Source organism: Leptinotarsa decemlineata, unplaced genomic scaffold (genome assembly GCF_025532065.1).
Source record: "Leptinotarsa decemlineata unplaced genomic scaffold, Ldec_3_MD MMD2_tig00001719_RagTag_RagTag, whole genome shotgun sequence".
In the NCBI taxonomy this organism is placed as follows: domain Eukaryota; kingdom Metazoa; phylum Arthropoda; class Insecta; order Coleoptera; family Chrysomelidae; genus Leptinotarsa; species Leptinotarsa decemlineata.
The window spans coordinates 2034559-2058549 of NW_027412569.1; the positions used below are offsets into that span (position 1 = coordinate 2034559).

Here is a 23991-nt window from a genome sequence, read left to right on the forward strand (position 1 = left end):
CTTCTGCATCTGTGCAGCTAAGAGTTCTGCCTTAGTGCGGCAAGCCGGTATGATTTTAAGACTCGAGAGTAGATAGCCCTGGCGCCGAAGATAAGATACGTAATCCCTAAGGTTTTGGGCGGAAAAGGCGGCATGCTCCGGATGTGTTTCACACCACAGAGCATCCAATCTCGCCATGTACCCTCTTCGCGCAGGCTCACTACTCTCGTAGCAATGCATAAGGCTATCTCTTAGCTTATGCGTCCACTCAAAACGTCCGTTTTCATTGCCAGGGTTGCAATCAGTAGGCAAATCATCGTTATGGGCCCCACCCTCTTGCCTCTGACCCCTCCGACCCCTTATTATTATTATTATTAATAATAATATAAAATAAAATTTGACATTCTTCAACATAAAAATGCCACCCATACCTTCAACCCCTTCGAATGACACGTACAACCTCCAATTTTTAAAAAGGGAAGTATAGGTTTGTGATATATCGTTTGAAAGGTCTCTTTATTCTCTTATCAAAAATGTTATCGTTTTCAAGTTTATTGCAACAATTAAGATAAAATAAAATAAAATCATGTTGTTACCGAAATTCAATAAAACACACTCAAAAACTAAAATGTAATGCAAAACGTAATGAAATGTAGAATACGAAAAAGAACTATTATTAGCGAAGCAGATGTTCAAAATGTTCACCGCGAACGTCTTGGCAACATCCTAATCTCAAATAAAACTGTCTTCTAACATTATTTAACATATCAGGCGTGACCGACCTAATCACAAGCGTTATTCGTTTTTTTAAATCATTCAAATGTGAAGATTTAGTTTTGTACACATTGCTCTTTACATATCCCCAAAAAAGAAATATAATGATGAAAGATCAGGTGATCACGCTGGCCATTCAATCGATCCTATCCACCGATTGGGAAATGTTGTATCGAGGTATTGCCGGATATTAACTTGGCAATGTGTTGGTGCTCCATTCTACTGAAACCATATCGTATTCCTGGATCAGGATATAAATTTTCTAAACTTGGAATGACATTATTTTGAATGACATTATTTATCGTCATTCAAGTTGCCCTCAATGAGAAAGGGACAAATGATATGGTTTTCTACAATCCCTGCCCAAACATTAACCTTTTGAGGGTACTGCGTGTGTTCTTCTCTCATTCAGTGAGGATTTTCCGTTGACCAGAAGCGGCAATTTTGCCGATTAGCATGACCGTTAAGAGACAAAGTACACACATCAGAAAACATAACGTCTTCTAATTGGATGATATTGTTATCCAACATGTACATCATTTGCTCACAAAAAATAAGTTCTTCAATCTAAATCGTCTTCCATAGGTATCATTTTATAGGGATTCATTTTATTTTCTTTAAATATGTTTACTATCGATATATGGCTAACATTGAATGTAGTGGATGCCTGTCTACTCGATGTATGTGGGTTTTCCTCAAACTCAAGCATCACATCTAATTTGAGTTCATCACTCATTGCATTGGCAGCTGCTTTTTTTATCTGCCCCACATGACCAAGCTCGCGAAACTGCTTCTCTATTTTACTTATTGTTCCTTGAGATATGGGCGGTAAATTAGTAAATTTCTCATGAAATAGGCGAGCTACTTCCTGTTTATCTTCGTAACCAATCATTTGTAAAACTATTATTTTGTGCATTTCCGTTAATCTAACCATTTGTCAGACTTGAAGTTAACGAACTTTAAACTTAAATTAAAATACTGGCAACTAATGTTGTGACATACAAAACAAGTTGACAAGGCGTTTTAAACTAACGTTGCCACGGAAATTATTTACAGTTTTTTTAGAAGATACCATCTGAAAAGAATATTGCTATGGTTTTTGCTTACTTTCTTATTATCAATACCTCAACATGTGATAAGTTTTGAGTATACCTGTTACAATCAGTTTTGAGTGTATTTTATCGAATTGCAATAACAATGCGATAACATTTTTGAATAGAGAATGAAGAGACCTTTCAAATGATATATCACAAGCCTATACTTCCCATTTAAAAAATTGGGGTTTGAAGGTAAGGGTAAAAGTATTTCAAATTTCAATTTAAATTTGGCGTGGTTCGGGATTTTGTTAAAATATGTACCGTAACCGAAATAATGAATTTATTCCATTTGGCTTTTACACACTGTATAGTCAGTGGACATATCTCGTTACCTCGTTCACAGGCAGATGGGGCGATGACAAACCTGTAATTTGTTGTCCGCTTCCGCCTAGTTCAAGAAATGATACTCTGAAGGAATTCGATTGCATTGACAAGTGGCCAAACAGCCTGATACCGGTCTGCAAGTGTGTTCCAATAATTGAAAATCTATTGCAGCAGTTGTATCGCCAACAACATATGCAGGAATAACTTCAGTGAAGAATCCTGCACTGACACCTGTCGGATATAATCCAACGCCCTTCGTGGTATTAGCCAGAGGAGTAGTTGTGTTCTGATATGTGTCAGTCCATTAACCTACAGTGTAGGGAGTTGAGACTGGCTTGAACGAATTGTTCCTTTAGATGATTTGGTTTTCAGAAATATACCGAATTGACTTTTTAAACTTGATTGTAAAATAATCAGGTACTCGACAAGAATTGAAGTGATATCTTCAATACTTGACACTTACGTTGATACAAATGCACCCTGCTGTGTTCATAACTTCTAGCCTGATGTTAGTTCGGTATTTCTTTGGAAATATTAGTTTTTCAGAGATATAAAGAATTGGTACATGATAAAACTGAACGATAACATCAGCGGGTAGGCACTCGACAGGGCTTGAAGTCATAGTAATAATAGAATGTTCTGCATCACTTGGTGTTTACAACTACTACCCAAACGCCAATGCTGTACATCTCCCAAAATTCAAATATTTCAGAGATACATTGAATTGACAATTTCAATCTCAATACCAGTAGTTACTTACTTGACAAGGATTAAAGTACCTAATATTGGTAATTGTGTGGAAGGTTGAAACGAAAAAGTTGAAGATGAAAAATTAATCGAGAATGGAATTAGGTACTGGACACCCTGTGTGTCAATTTGAAAATGATGATTCATTAGGAAATAATATCTGAGTAAATTTGTTTTAAAGGAATGATTACCGTGATAATAACACTAGTTTTCCATTGATCTGAATTAGGAAAAGTCAAAGTTTTCGCAAGATATCCATGTACGGACAAAGTTACGCAAAGAACAGTAACTCACCCATAAACTTGTGAATTATAATTTTCATATAAAACACCACTCTGGAAATATAATCAAAAGATCTAACTATTCATTACCGAACCGATATCTTAGACTTCATCAAATTATTGTTTTGTTGCGGTTAAGCAATTGGCGAGGATACTCTACGGAGCATGACGTTACCTACTCATTTTCCTTCAGCATTTTGAATGAGTAGACCACCAGATCTTCAAGAACTGCTTCGATTTCTTTAATTTCCGTTTTATTTGCAGAAACCTTTCAGATAGAGTGGATAGTGGGAAAAATTATTTATATTGCTCAAATAATTTGTATGCAATTTGTGTAGGAAAAAAACATTTATGTTTCACTTCATTTATATGACTATTATTAAGAGTAAAATATTATTTTTAAAATGTTTATAGGTACTGCAGGTTGCAAGAGGTTGTAAACACAGCAGAATAAATAGCTTCTAGAGTAGGGGTTCCCAACCTTTTTGCACCTGCGTATCATTGATTTTTCGAGAAATATTGGCGTGAAAAAATAATTAAAAAGTCAGCAAAAAATTATTCATCATACAAAATATACTTTATAGTCTTTAGTGCGAAACTTGTTTTTGTTTGCCTGTGATTCAAATATCAACATTAGGAGTAATGGAACTTATCTTCACTCTTAAGTTCTCTTCAACACTTATTCTGCTTCTATATTTATTTTTTATGTACAAGAGTTCAGAAAATCCACTCTCACACAAGTAACTCGTAACAAATGGCATAAAAAATAGCACAGCTTGCCGAAAGAGCAAAGGATCCAGAAATTAGTCAAATATTTCTCTTTAAAATAATCTTTCATGGAACTATCTTCTGTAAGGTCGATAAAACTTTCTTTTAGTTCCAATTCAATTGGTGAGGTTCCCGAAAAAGGATTTCTGATCCAGTCCACTTTTGAATAATCTTCAGAGAAATACTTCTTAAAGCTTTTTCGAACGCCTTCCAAGTGAACAATGATATCTGCAACCACATCTGGCATTGGAGATATTTCATTTTCTTCAAAAAATGTTGATAGAGTAGGGAATGCAGATAAATTCTCCTCCCGTATTTGTGAACAAATCAGGACCAAGTTTCTTTTGAAGGAGTTCATTTTGTCACTGGCAGTGAAGGCTGTTGTGTTTGGTCCCTGAAGTCCCAAGTTCAATGTGTTGAGTTTATCAAAAATGTCGGCTAATTAAGCCAATCTTGACAACCATTCTTCATCAGCAAACAATTTTTTCATGTCATGATTTTTTTTACTTAAAAACATGAAAACTTCTGATCTCAGTTCAAAGAGACGGTTCAAAATTTTCCCGCGAGAAAACCACCTCACTTCTGTATGCAGGAGTAAAGTTTTGAACTTGCCACCCATTTCTTCATACGTCAAGGAGAGTAATCTTGTGTTTAGAGCCCTAGCCTTTATGAAGTTAATAATTTTCACAGCATCTTATAGAACGGAGTTAAGATTTTTCGGCATACCTTTAGCAGCTAATGCTTCTCGATGGATGACACAATGCGTACTTTTGTATTCAGGAGCAACTCCCTTCATTTTTGCTGCTAGCCCTGTCAAGTTTGCTGACCCATTTGTACACAAGCCAATACACTTGGACCAGGGAATGCCTACTTTGAGCACATATTCACCAATTACGTTAAAAATGAGTTCCGCTGTGGTATTTGATTCAAGTAATGAATGAAACACCCTTTTTTTCACCAATTATACTATCTGGGGATTCCTAGGTAATATTCCTAAAATGTTTCATCACCTAGGAATTATAAACTCCAATGTAATAGAAAAACAAAGATGTCAGATCGTTCACTAGGTTATGGGTATTTCGTTTTTCTAGCGACCCGTGAGCTGAGTCATGTTTGTTATTAACAGCATGCTGCTCACATCACTCACGCGTACCACCTGAGACGTTCCCGCGTACCACTGGTGGTACGCGTTCCACCGGTTGGGAACCCCTGTTCTAGAGTATTAACGATATTCCTTTAATTCCTGGCTACTTGTCCTTAATTGCATACAAATAAATCCATTCCATCCAATCAATAAAACCGAAGCTACTACCAAGATGCAGTATCTGCACTTCGTCTGTGCTTCATCGCCGTTGTTAATGTCTCCAGCAGTTGTAGGAGAAACTTCAGTCATGAAAACCTGCAGACCATGACAAACAAACCTGGCAGATAGTTTTGAGACACACTTCAGGTCGTAAAAGTGTACAGCCATTATTATTATTACTATAAAATCGTGGTGTGATCAAATTGTAGTCATAAATTACCTCATAATTTCAATTTTGAGAATCGGCATATACAGTGTGTCCGCAAAATAAGGGATAAATTCGATATTTCCAAAAACAAAGGTCGTTTTACAAAAATCTGAAACACGTCGATTTTTAATTTTAATATTCTACATTTTACAATGAAATTTCATTATACAGGGTAATCCATATCAATGTGATGACGTCATCGGTAATTTTTTTAAATGCAACACCCTGCGTTTGGTGTCAGTTTTAGATAATCCGTAACGAGCTGATTCTGAAAAGGTATAATACTTGGGGTCTAACGGACAGAATTTGAAAGATGTGCGCTTAGAAAATAAATTTTATTGATATCTAATAAAAGTAGAAATTATTTAATTATTTTATATTTTTTTCTAATGATTATTTTAACAATGGTAAAGTAATCCAGTAATAAATAAATGACTTTTCAGAATTTTTCTTATCTACTGAGTTCATAAATATCAGTTTACAGTTAGTAATATTCTACTTCACGATTCTTGAAAATGTTTCTTATATAATTCATTTTTCAAGAGTTAGCACTTACCTTCTATATGAATTCTCCACTTGATCTGGTATTTGAACCGATGTAACATTCTTGTTCTTCGCAGTTATTCTTACTCAAAGATGTCGACATCAACTGACTGCCTAATGCGTAGCATAAAAAGTCAAAGTCGTTTCCACAATTCATTATCACCCTCAGATCAGTACATGTTTAGAACCTATACAGGGCTTTTCATGATGAGCGGTAATTAGCCGTTTCTGGCAAACTACTCAACGGATCAACCTGAAAATTCCACAGTATGCATAAGTCAATATGACCTACACGCCTAAAATATTTTAGACGAAGCGGCGTTGTCGCTTCTACTATAAAGTAGGGGCTTCTTTGATTTTTCAAATGGAACACCCCGTATATAATATCATATTATGATTCATTATCACTTTGTCAACAAATTCATATATTATTTCTCTATACCTATATATTACCGTTCAGAAGATATAAATTAATTTCGAAATTTTTTTTACCAAACATGAACTTTAAATGCTGATAATCTTGAACTCTCTTGCACTAAAACGATCAAATTTGAAATGGAGTGGAGTGATACTATGAGGATCTTCACTCCGAGTCATATTTTCATTTGCCTCATACAGGGTCTTCAAAAAATGCAGATACTTTGATCTCATGAAAAAATGAGTGGAACTCAATTTTTTCAAATGGAACACCCTGTATATTTCAACATTTTTGAGCTCTACATCCAATTTTAGATTAATTTGTTCAGATAATATTATTTCTATTTTGAACCGTTTTCGAGATAAACTGTTTCAAACGGAAATTGACATGGTTTCCTTGTTCATCACTCATTTTTGTAAAACAGATTTCGTTTGATGTTTCTCAATTAGTCACAGATAATACAATGAAAAGATAATTATTAAAATACTCCTCAACCATCGAATGAAACTTCTCTTCAAACAATAGTTTTATTAACGCTGAAACACGAACTGAAAATAATAAACTCATAAATTAATGAGTTAATTTAATCGTCAGTGTATTTCAGAATATGTTCAAACACATCTCCACCTCTACTTAAACAAACATGTAATCTCTTCAAAATATTGTCATGTATAGCGCTTCTGATCAAGTCTGGAGTCAAACTATTGAAAGCAGTTGTAACTCTCGATTTCATATCTTCCATTGTTGTTATTGGAGTAGAGTAAACCATATTTTTAATGAAACTCCACACGAAATAATCTAATGGATTGCTATCTGGTGTTCTAGGAGGCCAACGAAAAGGTCCATTATTACCAATCCATCTGTCTTCGAAGATTTCGGTTAAAGCTTCGCTGACTGAATGAGAATTATGGGGTGGAGCACCATCCATTTGGTACCATACACGTTCTCTTCCTGGTCTATTATTTGAAATCATTTTAATTCCATTCCTCAGTAAATCTTCATATTTTGATGCATTCAAATTATCATCATTAAACTCGATATTAAAAATTAACTCATTCTTTTTGGCACAAAATACATTGAATTGCCATCTTTCTTGAGAACCTCTTTGGCGGACAACATGGGGATTTTCTGACGCCCAATAATGACTCTGTTGTGTCTATTGAAAACTCCATTTTTTGTGAACTTGGCCTCATCTGTCCATATGATATTGTCAAGGAAATGTTCAACCTCTTGAGTCTTGACAAGTAACCATTCAATAATTTCCACTCTACGAGGTAAATCAGTCTCTTTCAAATGTTGGACATAGGAGAACTTATAGGGATGCCATTTATGCTTATTAAGAATTCGACAAATTGTCACGTAGGGTATACCTATCTCGCTTTCAGCCTCGTGCAGAGAAGCATTTGGAAATACATGAAAGTATCTCAAAACTGTTATACCATTGTAATCATCATCCACTTCAGTCTTCTTACGAATGATTTTTGGACGGAAGGTTCCATTCAATCTACAGTTTTTTAGTAGTCGATTCGTCACATTATTATTCGGCTTCGGAAGTTGTGGATATCTTTCATGAAATACTCGGTATGTTCTACTTTCAATTCTACTGCACTCACCATAAATTATTAATAAATTCAAGAAATCTTCATTACTGTAACCTGATCTTGACATTATTCTATTATAATAGGTAGCTATCACAATCAGTCAAAACCACCAACGAAAGTCTGACGTTAAATAATTGGTTTATTTATTTTTCCAAAGCACACTATTAAAAAATATTAATGTGTACTGTTTTACGTTAGAGACCAATACCTCAATGTATACAAATTGTAACTTTTTCTAAGGTAGGTTCATACCAATTTCGAATTGACTGATCTTAGACAGTTGAAAAACTGGATCAAAAAGAAATATTACTAAGTATAAAAAAATGTTGAATATCCAAAATAAGTGATGAATTTAAAAAAACGAGCAAGAAAACCACGTCAGTTTCCGTTTGAAACAGTTTATCTCGAAAACGGTTCAATAGTATTATCTGAACACAGTTAATCTAAAATTGGATGTAGAGCTCAAAAATGCTGAAATATACAGGGTGTTCCATTTGAAAAAATTGAGTTCCACTCATTTTTTCATGAGATCAAAGTATGTATCTGCATTTTTTGAAGACCCTGTATGAGGCAAATGAAAATATGACTCGGAGTGAAGATCCTCATAGTATCACTCCACTCCATTTCAAATTTGATCGTTTTAGTGCAAGAGAGTTCAAGATTATCAGCATTTATAAAAGTTCATGTTTGGTGAAAAAAATATCGAAATTAATTTATATCTTCTAAACGGTAATAGATAGGTATAGGGAAATAGTATATGAATTTGTTGACAAAGTGATAATGAATCATAATATGATATTATATACGGGGTGTTCCATTCGAAAAATCAAAGAAGCCGCTACTTTATAGTAGAAGCGACAACGCCGCTTTGTCTGAAATATTTTAGGCGTGTAGGTCATATTGATTTATGCATACTGTGAAATTTTCAGGTTGATCCGTCGAATATTTTGTCAGAAACGGCTAATTAACGCTCATCATGAAAATCCCTGTATAGGTTCATCATCAGCTATTTATTCGAAAATTATGGAGAAGAAAATATTTTATAATGCAGAAAAGAAAATTGTCACGCATGTTACCAATGAATAAATGGTCACAATGACATGTTAATAGTAATTAAAATTTTATATTTAGTAAAACGACGAAAGTTTATAACATCATACTGTAACAAATTAAAGAATCCACTGTCTTGAACACATTTATTTCCAACAATATTTCACTATCACAAACCAATTTATTTACAACACTTAGCAACTAATGCTTAATTTATTTCCACTATTTGAATTCCTTGTTTAACCGCTCGATTCACTTTCTGAACTCAACTGCCCTCTTGGAACGAGAAGCCGGCCTTATATATCGGTAACGATCGTTCTAGAATTCTATAGCCGTTTCGATACTCAACTAGAGTTTAATCGGCGGTTGCCAACTGCATTCCTTTTGCGGTGATGTCATGTGTTTGTTCGCTGGCCGACATATCGGTCAGGGACGGTTTCAAATTCGTTACAATACCTATAAATGATTGAAGTTTGATGTTATAAACTTCCGTCGTTTTAGTAAATATAAAATTTTCATTACTATTAACATGCCATTGTGATCATTTTCTTTTATTCATTAATAAATATTTTATTCTCCATGTTAATATTTTATACTTCGTCGTATTAACTATTGTTATGTTGTTCTTCTTTTATTGTAGAATTTTTAAATAATTAGCTGATGATGAACCTATATAGATTCGAAACATGTACTGATTGATGTTTGAAGGTGATTGACAATGTTTCGTGATGAATTTCACTAGTTCGGACTTCCATTGTCTATTATATAAAATGATTTGAAATCCCTGAAACAAGTAAAAAAAGAATAATTAAAAAAGAATAGTTGAAAATAACAATTATATTAAGCAACAATAAACCTGAAATGAAATGATAGTAAAATAACCTACAAGTAAAAATATAATAATTGAATAAATAAAAAAAAAAAAAAATTAAAGGAATGCAAAAAGAAAATAATAAAAATAAAAAAGTGTAGAGATTCCAAGTCACGTTAGTTCACGACGTTTCGATTGTTGGTATCTACAATCGTCTTCGGGTGATGACTGGACTGATTCCTCCGAGAGATGACTATTTTATAGGTCGTTGAAATACTTTCACTTTCTCTACTTTCCATTTTCCGCTTCACTGATTCCGTGAGAGATGACCGATTTGGCGGGAGTTGGTCATTTCTCGTTTGATGATGGGTTTCCATATGTTTCGTATATCTACGCTGGCCTGGCTGAATACGTTGTTGGACAACATGTATGCGGCTTCCTTAAATTTTCTCCTGAACCAATGTTCCTCTCTGTGCAAGATCTCAGCTTGGGACCACTCGATGTTGTGTTGATGGGTCCAAACATGGTCTGCTATTCCTGATTTGCTGGTTTCTCCTCGCTGTGTGTGCTTCTTGTGCTCGGCAATGCGAATATTCAATGGCCTCTTAGTTTCACCAATATAGGATTTTCCGCACTCACAGGGTATCCGGTAAATGCAATTCTTGGAATCGCAGTCCGCGTTTGGGGGCCTGGTTTTCGTGAGGCTGCTACGGATAGTGTTACCGGATCTAAAACAGGTTCTAATGTTGTACTTGGAACCAATTCTTCTTATCCTCTCCGATAATCCTCTGATGTAGGGAAGTGCAAGCACTGGTTGTGACGGCTTCTCTTGATGGTTTCACCGTTCTAATATCTGAGGGTGATAATGAATTGAGGAGACGACTTTGAGTTTTCATGATACGCAAATCTACTGCATACCACGTTGAGATACAATGGACTTCTTCCACAGGTTAACTATCTAATGGTCCACTGAATGTCGTTTGAAAGCTATCTTGGAATGAAATAAGAATTACCATTTGAAAAAGCCAATATCTGAAAAACTATTTAGGTATCATTGGTTTTTATTTTATAATTGTGAAAGAACAAATATTTGAAGAACAAACATCAAATCGCAGCTGTTTCTGAGGACTCCCGAGGAAGAGACTTCACTGACTCGACTTAGCATCAAGGGAGGCTGAACTCACGTCAAGGAAAGTAATTTCAATCCGACTTTCATTCAGAGTTCAGTTCAGTTGGTTGTAAACAGCCGCAGTTGTGAGCACGCGCTTGATTCTTACATCAAATATATCAGATCGAAGACTGATCGCGAGTTTTGTTTGTTTTCATCAGTGATAGAAATTGCGAGACAGGTGAGTTGTTTACCTTCCTATAATAATACGTGCTCGGCGTTTATCGTACGTTGGGTGCTAAAATGTATTTGTTAACGTTGAGAATGGTCTGAAAAACAATAAAAGAGATGATTTTATTTGAGAATTTGAGGTGAATCAATTGACAACTCGATAACTTTCAATACATTTAATCTATCAGTTGGCTGAAAAGTTCAAAAATGTTTTTGATAAAATTCGATTTTATTATTCAATTAAGTTGCCTTCTAGGGCGATACAACGATTTTAGCGATCAAACAATTTTTCGATACCATTTCTACAGTACAATTTTAGAATTAGAATAATTTAGAATAAGTTCCATAATGTCCTGTGGAAGAAGATCCCTTTGACTTTTAACCACAATCAATCTTGTGGACTCGTCGCAATCTGAATGTTTTTAATAAACGTTTCAGTTATCTCGTTCATATTTTGGTTGGTAATTTGGCTCTGAAGTGTGGTGAGCTTGTTGAACTCGGAGTTGAACTTAGTTCAGTCCGTGATCTTGTAGGCAAACTTAGGCTGTTACCTGTTGAAACTAAAGACCACCGGACAGTGGTCCGAGCTCAACTCGTCCACTACCGTCAGGTCAGAGATGATCTCCTAGACAAGGTTGCTTGTACAGAGTCGCACTGAGAAACGACCGAAATTGTATTCAATTTTTTCAAAGCTACGTCTCTGAAAGCGTTTGACATGTCATTGTGGTTTTTTAATACTCTGTAGCGATTGTTCATTTACCTGTCGTGGTTCCGTTTGGAATTTCAGCCTTCATCAGTCTTTCGAGTCTTTGCAGTCTTTGCTTGAGATATTGAGTCTCACATGTTCCTGAATCATCAATATCCTCGTCCGGAGTTGTTTAGGGTATTTTATGAGTCGATTCATCAAGGGTTTTGGAATGCTTCTGATATGAAAGCTTGGGTTGTTAGCTACACAACCCCTCATTCATCAACCAGGGATTTATTCAGTCTGTCATTTAGTTACTTCCGTTGTTCCAAGGTTGAATTTTCAGTTTTTCCATAATTGTTTATCTCTAGTTCTTTTTTGTAGTCTTCTAAATCCGGCAGAGATTATATTTGAGCTTCGGATTTACTATACGGAGTCATGACTTGTGATATGAAGAAATGAATTTCCAACATTCCACGATTTTAATGGTGTCATTCAAAGGTCTGCATATTGAAAACATGCAGATTCATAGACGGTAATCTTGGGAAATAGAAAAAGTGACTGTGTGAAGAGGATCTCTATGGAAAGGAATATTATTATCGCCTTCGCTAGGATATTTAGATTTGAATAACCAGACAACAAAACTGATCGGGCATAGCTTTACAATTCGAGGTATAGTCCAACTAAACGATATTGTGCATATTTAAAGTTACGGCACTCTCAAAGGCCAAAAAAACTAATACATAAAAAGCCGATCTAGTCGAAAAAATCGGGGAATGTTATCGCCGTCGTGTTCAGTTCAGGAACGGATCGCGATTTGAGCATTGAAATTCGATATTGGTTCAGTTATAATTACTAGAAATTTTTGGTATCTGTTTAAAATGTGGCGTCGTTGGACAAGTACTAATAGTAATAACGAGTGTGATAACAACGCAGACTTTTTCCAATGTAGTGATTCCAATAGCGATGGTGAACAATGCGAAAAAGAGATACCAGTGAATAAGACTTGGATGCATTTGAATATTGAAACACAGAGAGTATGGTTCAATGCATACACGCAACATCAGATCAGACCAAAATTTCTTTCTCAACTGTACGTAAAATACTCAAAAACAAACTTATGAACGCAAGACGCGATGTGATACAGGATTACCAAAACCTTTAGAGGTTTCAAATCATTGAAAAACACAATATACGAGTGTTACAAAAGCAATGAGATTCCTACAACTGAAATCATAAGGAAGAAATTGAATACGTGAGCTTCTGTGACAAAACTCTTCAGAATTGGATAAAGAAACTAGGATTTAGATTGAAAATAATAAATAAACGTCAAGCAGTTATGGAAAGCAGAAGAATAGTGGAATTGCGTAACAAATACTTAGAACAAATAACTAAATATAGACAAGAACAACGGCAAATTTTCTATTTGAACGAAACTTGGTATGACACTCACGACACAGTCACGAAAGGGTGGACTGATGGTTCGATAATGTGTAGGCCTAACATGCCTGCAAACAAAGGATCGCGACTAATCATTGTGAATTGCAGAGGAAGTGAAGGATGAGTTCCGAATTCTTTGAAATTATGTAGACAAAAACTTGAGGACTGCATATATATATATATATATATATATATGATGAGCTGTTTTCTCGGGTTTCGCTCCGTGTTCTGTGTATTTTCTCCCCATAAGGATTATTTTCACAACGTTTCGGCAAAGTCTCATTTGCCATCTTCTGGTGATGTCTGGTTTTTTCAACTAGACTGAGAAAACAGCTCATCATACTTTATCCGTGAGAATCTTCGAGTTAACATATATATATATATATATATATATATATATATATATATATATGCTATATCGCGAACAGGAGTACGATAAACCAAATGCTGTAAATAGCCCCAAATAGAGAAATCGAGAGGATTGAGATCCGCGGATCGAGCGGGCCAGTTCTGTGGTCCTCCTCGACCTATCCACTGATTTGCATATGTTTTAGTTAAATGCTGACGTGCTACTTGACTAAAATGGACGGGAGCCCCATCATGCATAAAAAACATATCCCTTCTGACGCCCAAAGGAACTTCCTCCAGCAGTACTGGATGCACTTCTCTGGAAAATTGAACCATTTAATCGAGGAGGTAGAAAATGAGGCCCAAATAAATCATCCCAAATAACTCCGAGCCACACGTTAAGAGAAAACTGTTCTTGATGGTTAGTTTCGACAATAGCGTGAGGGTTTTCATCAGCCCATATGTGGTAATTATGAAAATTAATAACTTTGTCCCGAGAAAAACTACATTCGTCTGTGAATTCTATCGTCTTCAGAAAGTCAAAATTTCTTCTAATCATTTCCAGCATCCAATTGCAAAATTCAAGACGGTTCGGAAAGTCTCGCGGTAACAGTGCCTGTACTCGTTGCAGATGGTAAGGGTATAAGAGTTGTTCCTTTAAAATTCGAAATACCGTCATATGATCAACATTTAGCTGGAAAGCAATCTTTCTAGTACTGGTAGTAGGTTGTTCTTCAATTAAATTAAGTACTGCTTCCTCAACCTGTGGTGTTCGTACTACTCGATGGCGACCACAATCCTGCGTTCTTTTGTCGAATGAACCATATTCTCTTAATCGTATATGTAGTCGAGCAAATATTCTATGTGAAGGATGTTGCCGTTGAGGATGCATTTCAGCATATCTTCTAGAAGCTTCTAACCCATTATCCTGTAACAGACCGTAAACGTAATGCATATCAGTCATTTCCTCATTTGTGTATGCCATTTTAATAACAAGTGAATTATTAAAGTAACAAATTAAGAACAGAACAACAACACACAATTAGTATTAATTCAATTTCGAAAATTCATAAACTGACAGCGTCATACCAATTTAATTGTCACTATCGCTAATAGCGACCTACTAGATAGATTAGCTTCGTATTTTCGCATTTATGACGATGTATCTCTGTAGTTGTTCGTAAAATGCGAACTGGTTTATTTTGGGAAAAAAACCCAAGAGAAATTTTTTGTTTAGAAAGAAACAGGCTATCGGAAATACATTTTTAAATGATGAACAAATAATAAGACAAAAAGTTACATTGGAAATAAATTTTAGGGGTTGCGTTTTCCACCCCTTACAACCATGGGGTGAACCAAATAAAAATCTGGCTGTCTTTTTGGTAGTACAAAACGTCAGGTTAATTTCAATATTGTAACTTTTTTAGTGCTTGTGAAAAAAATTATTATATAAATTATATGTACCCCCTTTAAGGGGCTGTATCTTAACAAGGGATGCTCCAATGAAATTTCTTTATATGAAAGATCCTATCTTTCTTTCGATCAGGAACCACCTCCTTAAATATTGTACACTTGTTTAGTTACACCCTATATTAATAAAGGGAAGCTGTTGGAAGGTAGGTTGCACTATATCGTTTACTTGAACTATACCAGTGCGGCAGATATCTTATACACCTCAACTGCGAAGTCTCTTCTTGTTCTAAGTTTACAAATGATCTCATCTTGGGTGTATGGTGGACTGATCATTTACATTTAAAGTAAATTTTTCTGAAGTCCGTAGGAAAATTGTTGATGGTACGAAGACCATCTCAGTTGACTTCTCTCAAATACTTGAATTTCATATTTTCCCCCACTCTTGCTAACTAGCTATCATCCTGTATAAGAAAATATTCATTTTTATTTCCTAGTGTGATTATATAAATTGAATATCTAGTCAATATTAGAACTGCGTAAATAGAAGTAGTAGAATTTAGAAATTGCATATTATGTACACACATACCTGTCGAAAGCTAAAATTGGTTAGGCACTTCCACAAGTGGACATCAAATATCAGTTGCCTTGAAACAAATTCTTTAAACTAGATCGCAATGTCGGTTCTGAAATCAAATATACGAAAATAGCATTAACCTAGATAATGTTATGTGAAACTGTCCGTTTCTCAAAGAAGAAGTTACTTTAGTTTCAGTGTAACGGATCATTAATCAATATTTTGAAATTTTTATACAAGGTGTTCAATGTAAGTATAACAGCAATAGGTAATTTTTTAATTGACATTCCAACTGTTTTTATTTGAAAGGATTCTCGAAGGAATTCTGAAAACATCTGTTACATAATTTTTTACAGTTAATGGAATGGTTCCAGAGATTTTTAATTATTTAAAAAAATAAGGGAAAGAAAGGTTTTGGCTTTCTTTTCCTCCATCTTCATATAAAAAATGTGGGAATTTTTCCGAAGGAATAGAATAGAGAAAAGTTTTTTTTTAAATAATTCTTCTATCGTATGTCATCCATATTTGGAATAACGCAATCGAAAAACATGGAGAGTCAAGAGATGTCGCGCTTGATATTTCTAAGGCCTTTGACCGTATGTGGCATGAGGGTTTGCTTTTACCATCAACGCTGGTGTTTCCCAGGGATCCATATTGTCTCCAACCCTCTTTTTATCACATATTAAGGACTTTCTGGAAAAAACCAAAAATCCAAAATACTGCTTTGTGATTTCGAACTGGGAGGAAAGTAACCATGTCCAATTCAATGCCACGAAAACCCATGCATCGGTTCTTTTCAAAAAGATAAATGTCTCCGAACCGTATGTAATAATGTCAGGAAAGACAATTCCGCTTTCTGCTTCGATAAGTTTGTAGGGGGTTGAAATGGACACCAATATGTCTTGGCACAATCATGTCGCTGGAATTGCAAAGACTGCTTCTCAAAAGCTTGGAACACTGTTCCGAACTAGAGAACTGTGCACACCTCAGCAACTGTTGATGCTTTATAAAGCTCAGATCAGACCTTCTTTGGAGTATTGTTCGCATGTATGGAGCTCCACCCCTAAGCATTCCCTATAGCTACTGGATTCCATCCAAAAAGAGTCATTCGCCTGATTGGGAACACGAACATCACTTGCAACCTTGTGGGAGATTTGTCTCTCTTTTATAGATACATTCACGGGAGGTGTTCAAGTGACTTGGCACATTTAATTAGTAGTAGTAGTAGTAGTATTTATTTTTCTTGTTTAACCTTCATAAACCCGTGGTCAAAAACTTACATTAAATACGGAGTGGGGTTCAAATGCACCCCAACATTTTTTTTGGCTTATTATTATTTTTTTAATGTTATAATTAGGGAATATTGAAAAAAAAACACATTCTGTTTATAAAAAAATATATTTTTTACATAAAAAAGTTGTCAGCATTGATAAATGAGTAAACACATTTTGAAAAAATAATATGAAATGATTAGGAATAATAAAAACAAAAATAATTATGAAAAAAGAACAAGCACTTTAGTGACAATTTAAATAATGATTTAATTATCACACCTGTTACAAACTGTTATATTTTTTGAATGTTCTGCACATACGAACTGATTGCACTGAATACAAAACTTTCGAGATTTCCTATCTTTACTTCTCTCGCATAAGAAACATCGCTGCTTTCTGCCAATAACGGGAACAGGTTGTTCGTTCCTTACGTTTAATTCTGGCAAAATGGTTATGATGGATTGTTTTATATTGGAATGTAACGACTTGTCATTTTGGTATCTTCGACTTATGTTTTTCCTAATTAATTCTTGGCCCAACTCCAACAAAAACATTCTTCTCCTATCCAAGCGATTTTTTTTCCAATCTGGATTTTTCAACATCCAAAGTTTATAGGCATTGATGCCACCAATGTCCAGCAGATGAAAAAATATTTCCATTGGCCACCGATTACTTTTTCTTTGTGTCGTGAATTCCTTCGCTAATTTATCTGTTGTGTGCACTGCACCCTTTGTTTTATTGTATTGTAAGATAATGTCTGGTTTGTAATTAGTTTCTTCTCCATTTATTTTGTCATCGTTATGTTCAGTCGATAAAAGAATAACTGCCGCATTTTTTTTCGTACGTAGGAAACTAAGGTTTTATTTTCCATAAAAGCAAACATGCTTGAAAAGTCCTTCTTATATCTTGCTGGAAGTAGTTCTTTTGGAATACAAGTTTTATTTTTACGCAGTGTACCACACAAGGTAAGGTTTTTCTCTAAAAGCATATTAGCTAACTCAATACTGGTAAAAAAGTTATCAGTAGTTATTCCATATTCTGAAGATAAATGGTTAACCAGGTCCAACACTACCCTTTGTCCTTGGCCTTTCTCCGGTTTGATTCTTACTTTGCCTAAAATATTTATTCTGTAATAAAAATCTACATTTTTTGCATCAAAAAACTTACCTAAATAAGGTTGCATATTCACTGTATATGCTGAACTACAATCAGCCAATGCCCAAATTTTTAAACCGTACTTGTCCGGCTTACTCTTCATGTAAACCCGAAAAGGGGCCTTGCCTCGGAATGGGACTAACTGCTCATCCACGCACAAATGTTCAGATGGATTAAAAGATTTCTTGCAATTTGCTACAAAACCATCAAAAACATCTCTGATTGGGGCCAATTTATCAGTGCGTTTTCTTTCTTCTCTTGTTTCCAAATTTTCGAATCTTAGAAAGCACATAATCTTTTGGAATCTGTTGCGAGACAAGGCAGATGGTACTAGAGGCCGACATAAAGTTGGATCTTGGCTCCAAAGTACACAAATTGGCTCTTTAGCAGCGTGCCAGGCTCCAAAAATAATAAGCAAACCAATAAATGCTTCCAGTTCTTCTTGCACAAAAGGAGAAAAGGCCACTACCATCTTTAGACGAATAAGTTGGATGATCTGTATAAAAGTTTATTGACGGGCCTACTTCATCTGCAGAATCTGTCGACTCATTTTCCCTATCACTGACTTGTAAAAAGTCATCTATCTCATCAGTTTCAGTCACTATGTCAGTGTCGTCAATATCACTTAAACCATCCTAGTTGTAAATCATTAAAATAATGGTCGTTTCTAATATCGCCAATAGTTCTTCGTCAGTTACCTTATTTTCATTTCTAAACTTTCGTGATTCACTCATTTTTATAAACGCATACTCGACAATCAACTGTAAACGTGACTAAACACCCCTAAATTATATTGAAAAAATAGGTGCACAAATAAATTGGGAATCCCCGAGAGTGTTGACGCCAAGAAACAGGGAATCCCCGTCGTTTGAACAATTTGGGATTAATTTGTACCCCGGTTGGTTTTTAACGTAGACAAAATTTATACCTGTCGTTACATACCGAGCGGGGTGCATCTGGACCCCAAGCAACAAAATTCTTTATAATTAGTTACAATAAAAAGCAATTTATTCAAAATTTTGTATACCAATTTAGATATATATTTAAGAAGCATAGCTCGAAGGATATTAGGTAAAAAAAATATATCAGAAAATATACCCAAAAATTCATGTCTGGGGTTCAGCTGTACCCCGTTAGGGTTTATGAAGGTTAAAAGTATAAAATTATTTTTCACAATATCTTCATACAATAATAATAAATACGTAAATAAAGAGAGCGTTTTCACACTAAACTCTTACAGTATATATGTTTTAAAGTATAAAATTATTTTTTAGATCATTTTATAGAAAACAAGAAAAACGTGAAAAAAAAACGCATTAAAAAAAGGACAGACTCCCTTCTAGTACGTAATGAATATATAAAAAGTTGAACAATACACATTAGTTCCTCCTAATATATGTATATATATATATATATATATATATATATATGTATATATATATATATATATATATATATATATATATATATATATATATATATATATATATATATATATATATATATATATATATATATGTATATATATATATATATATTTTTTGATTGATGCAACAAATTTTCCTTTATTTTGAGTATTTCAATATTAAATTCTACAAAAAGGATTTGAAGCTTTATATCTTCTATTAATTATCTGCGAGCGCTTTCGACAGTTGGTAGTACTGTCATCATCTGGCACTCCTTTGAGGAGTGCCAGATGATTTGATCCAGTTGATGGAAGATATTCCCATAGCAGAACGTCAAGGAATTTGGTGGCAACAAGATGGTGCTCCTCCTCAGAATTCACAGGTTGTTACTGAATATCTGGATAGAACGTACCCAAATAGATGGATTGGTAATAAGGGTCCAATTCGGTGGCCGGCTCGTTCCCCAGATTTATCACCGCTTGATTATTTCCTATGGGGTTATTTAAAAGATATTGTTTTCACTACTCCCCCTTTGAATGTGGATGATCTGAAAATGAAAATTCGACTAGCGTGCAGTGATATTACGCCTGATATTATAAGAGCGACTTGTACGAGAGAAGTGATTCGACGTTTCGAAGCCTGTATAATATCTAATGGGCATCACTTTGAACAATTTTTATGACTTATTTCTAGGTACCTACCATTCTTATGAAATGATTTATCAAGTTATATTATTTACATTGTTATTAATTAAAGATTTGTTTTCGAATACACCTCTTTCAATTTCGCAATTGTTTCATATTCAAAATGATTCCTGACTGAATTCCACAACTCAAAATTGAAACCATTACTTCGAACACCCAAAATTTTGACTAATTTTCATGTGATCTGATGCAGAGAGAATAATTGTATGAGATATTTTGAAAAATAATAGTCGTTCTCAAGACTTTACATTTTAAGCAATAACTCAATAACGCCGTAACTGAATTTCAAAAACCAAACATGAAATGATATCAGAATTTAACGTAGCATCTGAATATGTAATGATATACAGGGCGTTCTATTTAAAAAAATTGAATTTTGGTCTGAAGCACCTACACCAAACACCCTGTATATTTAAAAATTATATCAAAATATAGCTCTCATGAACTCCTAAAACTTTTGTATGAAACATTTTTGTGTATCTCCTTCAACAAACCAGATATTGCCTGTCACATAAAATGTGGGACATATATATATATTTTACATACATCCGTGGGAAAATGCTTAGAAGTCATCAAGTGAGTAGCAATTTTTTCAAGTAAATTTTTTTTCAATCTATAATTGAAGCTTTTCAATGTAGGTGAGTTTTTAACCGAGATAAAGGAAACGGTCGTTCTGTGAGTGTTGGGCATCAGAAAATCTCTATAACGGATAATATAACTATAATGCTGAAAATATACGTTTGTTCATGTAAACATAACTCATAGATATACAAACCGGCAACTGTAAGTATTCCATGGTTTTTGAAAACGTTTCTACATGAGTCTCTCCACCCTATTCCAGCTAAAATTCTGATGGCTCTTTTTTGGAGAATAAACACTCTTTCAGCAGAAGAGTTTTTACCCCAATTCAAGATTCCGTATCTTAAATGGCAGTTTATAGTCGCATAGTACAAAAATAAGACTTTTTCATTACAGAAATTAGCCATAAACCTGAGAGTATAACAGTTTTTTATTAGTTTATGTATCTATGTGAGGAGTCCAAGTAAATTTATAATCAATTAGACCTAGCATTTTGATGGTTGCACAAGATTCAATTGGTCGATCTTCGTTATTATATATAAAAAAAATTTCTTGAACATTGCTTATTGTGAATTTCATCAGCGTGGTTTTAGATATGTTGAGTTCAAGGTGATTATTTTTTGCCCATGTTTGCACCTTTTCATACACGATTTGGGTACGATCTACGAAATTTGATGCATCTTGTACTTTGATGATACAGTTTGTGTAGTCCGCATATGTTATTACTTGAACTGTCGTCATATCATGAAAATAACTCATCAAATCATTTGCATATATCAGGAATAGTAAAGGCCCAAATGATATTTGCCAAATTGCTAACTTTATTACCAATCTTGACGCTCTGAACTCTGTTTTCTAAATCCTAAAATTCAAGGCAACACCCCTTACACCATATCTTTGCAATTTCTGTAGTAGCAGATCGTGGTTCACATAATCAAAGGCTTTTGAAAAGTCTATGAACAAACCGCAAATACTTAATTTGCCATCGAGTGCATTTATTATATGGTCATTAAATTGGTAAAGTGCTGTCTCTGTGCTTTTACTTTTAGTAAATCCGTGTTGATTTGGGGAAAGAAGTTAATTATTTGCGAAAAAAGATAATAACTGATTTTTGATAATCAACTCAAAAACCTTGGAAATATTTGAGAGTAGACTAATTGGCCTGTAATTTTCGTACAGGCTTTGTACAGGCTTTTATGCACAGGGGAGACAATTGCCATTTTCAAGATTTCAGGAAATACTCCATGTTCAGTGGAGAGGTTTATAATATGTGTTAAAGGACTACACAATTCAAAAACAGATTTTTTAGGAAGATTGATATTTCATCATGGCTACACCCTGACACCTATTTCGCTATACAATAGCTTTCTCAAGCGTAAGCTAAAAGTTACTTCTAAATTACAAACATTATATACTCTAACATATTACCTACTCGTATGCCCACTTTTTTATGAATGAGTCTACCTGAGAAGGGCAGGTATGAGTTCAACAACTATAGTATAACAATTTTCAATTAAGGTAACTCATATACAAATTGAACTGAGAGCTAATGGCAACAATGTTGAATGTTAGAACTAAATTCTTTCTTACCGGGGTCAATTTTATTGTCTATGTATCGCCATTGTAAATAATTGAAAAGTAAGATGATTCTATAAAATTTGACCCCCGTAACAAGATAGCTTCTGCATACCGATAGGATGTACGAGCGAATAGGTGAACCAGTTAAAATGCCATACCTAGTCATCCGGTTTCTTCATTATCAAGCGTCCTTATCTACGTAGACGTAGTGTGTTCGGTTTCTTGTGAAGGTGACTTCGTTTTGTATTTATTAAATATATTTTATTATTTTTACTAAATAAACTGTTATATTTATTAAAATATATGATAGAGTTGGCCGATACTTGTTTTTCAAAATACATTATCATAGATTTTCATCACATTCACTCTTTATTGTGAGATAATTAGTCGACCTAGTCATTAAACTCAGCTATAAATGTTCGTTAAACTCAGGTATAACTGTCATTTATTAGTTCCTAGAATATTATTAGTTTCTAGATAGATATTAATATTTCAAAAAGTATATATAAATCACAATATATGTAGAATTCAGTTTGTTGGTGAACACGCTTGAAAAAACTGCTGTGCAGCCAAACACGTGTTGCGGATTATTTAATCTGTTCTAGTGAAAATCTCACAATAAAGTGTTTTTCAAAATACATCAACTTTAAAATAGTTTTTGAGGAAAGTGAACAACTGACAAATAGCTGAATAATATGATTGAATTTCATTATTTTTATAGTATTAAGATTGATGCCGTGGCAGGTCCAAGTAATGTACAAAGAAAGCGGAAGTTTATGTCGTTAGAAGAAAAACAGATTGTCTTTAGAATGTACGAAAATTTAAAACATACACTCTGTACAGTGGAAGCTGTAGCCCAGTGTTCATTTTTAACGGGAATATCCGTGTCGACAATTGAATGCATTGTACGTAAAAAAAATGTGACTGGGATTGTGCAAGCTCCAAAAGTACATTGTCGTGGTAGAAAAACATTGAATTGGACGAGTACCAGAAAAATTGTGTACGCTATACCATTCATTATTTCTTTTTTGAGAATAAAGCGCCAACCCTCAACTCCATTAGGACAAAGATAAACGATAATGATCTCATTCCAAAAATGAGCAAAGAGAAGTAAAGAAATATAATAAAATAAGATGTAAAATTTATATACGCCAAACAATCCCGTAAATCTGTCTTAATAGAAAGAGAAGATACAGTCTCATGGCGACGGAGATATCTTCGCTCTATTAGAGAAATGCGTTCTGCTAACAAAAAGATTTATTATCTGGACGAAACGTGGGTGAATGCTGGTCACACAATACCAAAGATCTGGCAAGATACTACTGTAACTAGTTATCGTCAAGCATTTGTGGATGGTTTATCAACAGAGTTACGCGGACCAACGGGTAAAGGGCAACGACTAATTGTCGCTCATATAGGTAGCGAGGGTGGCTTTTTAGACGATAGTGCACTAATTTTTTTATCCAAAAAAACGGGGGATTATCACGAAGACATGGACGCCCAACGCTTTGAAGGATGGTTTGAATCCCTTCTTTCACGAGTCGAGCCAAATTCGGTTATAGTAATGGATAACGCTTCTTATCACAGCCGAT

At 34.5% G+C, this 23991-nt stretch overlaps 1 protein-coding gene across 2 annotated transcripts in view; it reads left to right on the top strand.

The window, feature by feature from the left end:
• Positions 1-11101: 11101 nt before the first annotated feature.
• The window catches only part of LOC111501875 (putative fatty acyl-CoA reductase CG5065), a 73143-nt gene continuing 60253 nt past the window's right edge, over positions 11102-23991 (top strand). The window contains exon 1 of one of the 2 annotated variants that reach the window (XM_074176296.1): positions 11102-11253. Coding sequence is in view for 1 of the 2 variants with exons in the window: in XM_074176295.1 (XP_074032396.1) it covers positions 15951-15952 (2 nt within the window). In the remaining variant the exon portion in view is untranslated. Of the gene's footprint in view, positions 11254-15813; positions 15953-23991 lie in introns of those variants that run through there. The other variant, XM_074176295.1, reaches the window with a different exon arrangement.